The sequence below is a fragment of the Poecilia reticulata genome, linkage group LG12 (genome assembly GCF_000633615.1).
Source record: "Poecilia reticulata strain Guanapo linkage group LG12, Guppy_female_1.0+MT, whole genome shotgun sequence".
Taxonomy (NCBI): domain Eukaryota; kingdom Metazoa; phylum Chordata; class Actinopteri; order Cyprinodontiformes; family Poeciliidae; genus Poecilia; species Poecilia reticulata.
The window spans coordinates 389920-395919 of record NC_024342.1 but is presented as its reverse complement, the minus strand read 5'-3'; the positions used below and the strand labels follow the sequence as shown (position 1 = coordinate 395919).

General features: G+C 35.3%; 1 protein-coding gene across 2 annotated transcripts in view; it reads right to left on the bottom strand.

Moving 5' to 3' along the window:
• The window catches only part of psmb7 (proteasome 20S subunit beta 7), an 11270-nt gene extending 9494 nt beyond the window's left edge, over positions 1 to 1776 (bottom strand). For both annotated transcript variants that reach the window (XM_017308037.1, XM_008423080.2), the window contains exons 1-2: positions 1669 to 1776; positions 932 to 1025 (exon numbers count right to left, since the gene is read on the bottom strand). In XM_017308037.1, coding sequence (XP_017163526.1) covers positions 932 to 1025; positions 1669 to 1730 — 156 coding nt within the window. In that variant the 5' untranslated portion in view covers positions 1731 to 1776. The remainder of the gene's footprint in view (positions 1 to 931; positions 1026 to 1668) is intronic.
• Positions 1777 to 6000: the final 4224 nt, after the last annotated feature.

Below are 6000 nucleotides of genomic sequence, written 5' to 3'. Positions count from 1 at the left end.
TAAAATGGAGCGACGAACTAGATGTGAATTATGGCATAAAAACAGAGAATCCGACGCTGAACAGTGAGGTTTAGGCGGCGCAGCAAACTGAGTGAAAATTACTGATGGTCAATAAACGATAAATTAAATCTAGCAACAGGAAAGAAACTAAAGTGGACATAGAAATAAACCAAGAGAGGAAAATACTAATCAAAGGAAACTAAATGAAATTTAATGAAGAACAAAATGCAAGAATAAACTAAGAAACCAAAGTAAATACATAGGAATAAACTGGTATGGCAAGAACTTTAGAGCAATACTTAATAAGGGGACTGTATTAGCTCTGCCATGTGGATGAAGTTTTATTGATGATACTCTGATGTCCCATTCTCCTGAAGGCAGCACAGAGCTGCACCACCAGAAACTGACAGAAACACTGAAGAGAAGAAGAGTTATGATTAATGTAGTTACAGTTCTATCCATGTTTTAATGTWGCAGAGCTCAGTTGTTTTGCAAATAGTTAAAAGTTTAAACTGGCATGTTGTTCATCTTTTATCTGGTTATTTTGTGGAATATTTAACAACTAGAAAATGGTACAAAGAATATTTTTTTCACTCTGATTGGCTGCTGTTAGGCCTACAGATTTTAACTTGAATGTTCATTGCATTTTTTGTAGACAGCTGTGAAAATAATTTCTATTCTCATGGCTTTTTTGTTCTCTGGGAAATTATTCTTGATAATAAATACAGAAACAAGCATAAAAATCAAAACATCTACAATAGTGATAGTAATATTAATAATAAAATAGTCAGTGAAAAGTAGCCTGCAAATTCTTTGGTGGGGGGCGGTGAGGGACCTGGATAAAGGCTGGGGGGGCGCTGGCCCGAAAAAGGTTTAGAAACACTGATCTAGATAAATCATTCTAAGTCCAGTATTTGTTTCTGTCACTAACCTTGAAGACCACCCCACAGATGGTGGTTCCGGTTTTTCGAGCAGCAGGCAAGCTGCATTCCAGATTATTGACTTCACCTTCCAAAAACACATTTCTGAAATCAAAAAATTAAATCATGAATATGAATGAATGATTTAATCAGTGTAAAGAGTAAAACATATATCATCACCGGCAAAGGCTCGTTCGTGCTCCCTCTCCAAATTTGTGGACTTCAAAGTTAAAAATATGACAGTAATTTCCATTTCTCTGCTTACAACAAATTTATATCAACTTCAGTAATATGTATTTTTTCCATCCCTATACAATAAGATTAAGCACTTCAGTAGCGAACATTTGATATTTTATTACACTTGGATATTTGAATCTAAACACTTCATTTAGGTGGCTTTGAACGGTTAAGTGGCCCGGTGTGCTTTTTGTTTTACCCGATGCGGAGCTAAACTGGAACAGTATTGAAAACAACTAAATTTCAGAAAGAATGCGGACTTATTTTGTTTCTAATTAAAATAACACACTAAACTCATTCATAAAACAACAGAGAAGTGAAGCAGAGCATGAGAAATAAGCGACTGCAACGGCGCATCAGAAAATCCTGAGTCATTGTAAGACAACTTCACATGAGCTAGCATCCCTAAGCCGTTTTAAAACAAAACACGTCTAATAAACCTAGTGCTCGAAGGATCAAACGTGTTGTATATAATTCTTAAATAACTTTCATAGATTTAAAACCGTTTTACCTTCTACAATTTTCGAAACTGAAACCCGCCACGGGAGGTCTGCTCATAGTCAAAGTCGCCATCTTGGTGGATGAAGGTTTGTGTTTCCGGGAAGTGAAGAAAGAAACTCGCGAGAGATGCGGCATTTGCGGACTCCACGCATAGTGGGGAAATGAGACCCTCTGAAAATATGCATTTTATTTAAAATGGCACATCGAAAGTTAACTTCAATAATAAATGGAAATGAAAGTCAGAAGACAGATGTTGGGTATTATGTGTTTATATTGATCCCCTAAGTGGTGGTGGTGGTTGGGGTGATTTTATTTGTCAAAGAAGAACACACAATAAAAATTAAAATAAGTAAATAAATAAATAAATAAATAAATAAATAAATAAATAAATAAATAAATAAATAAATAAATAAATAAATAAATAAATAAATAAAGTAATAATAAGGAAAAATAACAATAAATAACCATGAGCAGTGAAAGTCTTAACAACACACATATATTGATCAGTATATTGCTAAATATATATTCAACATTTAAGTCGCACAGCTCTAGAGACTATGTATGTATTATAAAGCCTGATAGCCTCAGGCAGAAAAGACTTGCTGTGTTCCTCAGCACGTCTGGGTTGCAGTAATCTTTGACTATGTCTGCTCCTCAGACTGTCCACCATGCCGTAGAGGGGATGAAAGGCATTAGCCTTGATAGCTTGAATATGCTGTGGTTCCCACAGCTCTTTTTTTAATTTCACTTTTTTCTTCCATTTTTCTTTTCAGCAACAAAATCTATATATTTTGGGTAGACAATAAAACATGTGGGAAATTTCTAACAGGATGTTCACAAATGTACATAATTTTATATAAAAATTCCTGATAAGCAAGTCATAGCTTTCCTTTTGCTTCAGGGTAAAGCAGATATCTTTAATCTGGTGCCATGTTGTGTCCTTGAACAGCACAGGTGCCACTGGATGCCAGCTGGATGTCAAGGTCTAGTAATATGTTTTAGGAAATAGTGCACCACCAGAAAACATTGAGAGTGCATTATGCTGATTAAGCTTTTTACTTAAGCCGGTGTTGGGCCTGGGGGAAGGGAAACAGCTGCTTGGAGATGTAATCGGTCGGATTTAAGTGGCCAATAACAAGGATTTTATGTACACAGACTTTTACTTACAGGAAGTGTTTGCTGACCTTCATGTTGCAGCAGATTATTAGATTAGAATAAAGACTCATCACTTCCATTGCAACCTTTTGTTTTTTTAAAAGATGTAACATAACGGCCTGGAATGAGGATTGTCCATTTATTCCAAAGTTCTTCAACCTCTCAATCCAAAAACATGACTGTTAGTTCAATTGATTAATCTACATTACTTTTTGACACAAGTATTTGAGTATGTTTTTGTTTGTCTTGTGTGTTTCTGTGTTGTCCTGTGATGAACTGGCTACCTGGATGGGTGGATGGATGGATGGATGGATGGATGGATGGATGGATGGATGGATGGATGGATGGATGGATGGATGGATGGATGGATGGATGGATGGATGGATNGATGGATGGATGGATGGATGGATGGATGGATGGATGGATGGATGGATGGATGGATGGATGGATGGATGGATGGATGGATGGATGGATGGATGGATCTGCCAAGGCATTTCACAGTGAAACTAGCATGTATGCTCCTATGTTTTTAAGTTTTAATGTCTTCCTCCTACAATCTTTCAAAGAAGGTTAAAAACAAAGGATTGTGTGATAGCACAAGATAATTAGCTCCTTTATCAAGGAGACACATAGATTTATTGGTGCAGTTGTTTTTATTTGCACAGCTCTTGGCAGCCACCAGAAAGAAGTTTGTCACGATTCCAGCTTGCTATGTAAAACAAAGTTGGTGAGACTAAACCAAAAATACTCCACAGCTGTGCAAAGATAGTTCTTCTGGCATAAATCCCTGAACTTTTGACAAATATAACTCTACAGCTAAGCAATAAACACACACCAACTCATGATGAAGACTGAATTCAGATTTGGAAAGCCTGATTGACTGGAAACTTAAAAATGCAGTATGGTGTGTGTACACACCATACCAACTGCCAACTGCTGAATTATTTATTTGTAAATACAGATAACTTAAGCACATGACATTGTTCAGTCGCTGTAAAAAAAATGTTGCATAAGTGTTCGGAAATTTTTATATTTTATATTCTTAACAGCTATCCTTATTAGTAAGCTGAACAAAGAAATATTTTTGTACACTACTGTTGGTCTTAGCTCTTTAGCATGACAATTTAGCATTTATTCATGTAAATTCCTTCTAATTAACTTTTTAATACACAAGTTAGCAAAAGTGAACAATTCTGCTGCCTTCCAATCCTGTACATTTACTATTCAGCCTAATCTTTTTAAAACAGTTATCATTGTTCTTTTAATCAGCATTCTAGTTTTATTTTAACCCTAGTTTGCAAAACAATGTGGTTACAGGTAAATCTAAAATTATTCACAATTATTCCACATCTCGAAGATCCATATTTAAAATTATTTTCATTCAGTCAAGAAGTATGGTTGTGATAATAAAAAAAAAATCTAAAATTAGAATAATTTATTAAGTGATTTTCTATTTGTTATTACAAAGTTGGCATGTAGAAAATTGTTTATACTCATCTGTATGAAAAACTAGTTATTTGATGGCAGAGATTTTCAAATTTGATCAAATCTAAGACATTAGTTTTAGAAAGTTACTTTTTAGACGTTTTGTAGAATTTTGGTTAGAGTTTGAACATGTTTTAATCAAACAAGCAGTAACTTTATTTTCAGATTTTTTTCAGTCAGCATATGCAATGCTTTCTTGAACTTTTTTTTTTTACATACAATCACAACCTCTCTTATTTGGGTTTTCAGTGGTAGATGAAGGAAAGCGCAGGTAAAAGCCACCAGCTGATCCAAAACGCAGCAGCATATTCTTTTTCATGAATATGAAAAAGAGGAACATCATATTTCTTCTGTTTTAACTTGCCTTTAGCAACTCTCTGTGAAATTATATAGACCACTATTCAGCTCTGTTAGTTTCTTCTTGTTCTTTCCAATTACTTATTATCTGTTCTGTTTTATTCTCTTAAGCGTAATCTGGCATGCATCCTGACATTTAGCTGTGTCACCGTCTTGGAAGGAGGAAATTAGTTACTGCTACCAATAACTTTACTTTCTTCTTCAATAGACACTTTTACTCACCTCTCTGTGTGTAAGCCTGTCTATCTAGCAAAATCAATTGAAGGAGCTTTTAATTAGACTAACTGTTATTACTGTTTTGATTTCACCACAGACAAGCTCATTTGTTTAGCTGTGTTTCTGCCATAAGCATTTTAATTTTCTTTAACATAGAAAGTATTCCTGGATCAGTGCTTCTGTGTTTCATGTGTGTATGCTCTCTCTTCTCAAACCTCCAATGGGCTGCAGGAGATGGTCGTTCCCACTGAGTCAGTTTCTGCTGCAGGTTTCTTCCTGTTATAGAGGTTTTTGGCCTCTCCACTGTTGCTACATGTTTACTTAGGAGGAATTGCTGATGCTATCTGTTGGGTTTTATGAGACAGAAAACTTTTTTAACAACTTGAATAATAAACTAACTTGTGTATTTCTAATTGACTTTGAGTCTGTCAGATTGGACTGAACTGACTGTATATTTTTACTGATGAACTGGATGTTTGAGATAACATTCATCTTCAATTGGTGCTACATAAAATTAATTGTGTAAAATGAATTGTGTACCTATTAATAGGTATACAATTAATAGGTACACAATTATCATAAATTATGATAATTTAATGCATAAATGCATTAAATACCAAACATCCTGTCCTTCCTGGCATTGAGTCACACATTAAGACTGTTTCCCATTCTTGATGCTTTCATTTTCTAAAATAAGACATATGGTCTCCAGAGTTGACCTAGAGAAAATCATTCATGCTTTTGTGTCATCTCATCTGGACTACTGTAATGCCATTTTTACCCGGATAGGTCCGCAATTTCATGTTTGCAATCAATACAGAATGCAGCAGCTAGACTTCTCACCAAATCTAGTAAATTCAGTCATATCACTCTGGTTATATTCTCTACACTGGCTCCCAGTCGATTTTAGAATTCGCCTTAAAGTACTTGTGCTGACAAACAGAGCTTTAAATGGTCAGACTCCAGATTATCGTTGACAATTTTTAACTAAATTCTCCTCTGCTCGTGGCTTTTGTTCCAAACACTGGATCTCTTGGTTACTCCTTGTACGGTTCTTTCAATCAGTGGCCCCAAGGCTGTGGAACAGTTTTCCCTTGCCGCTCCGTTTTGCCCACTGTGGATGTTTTTA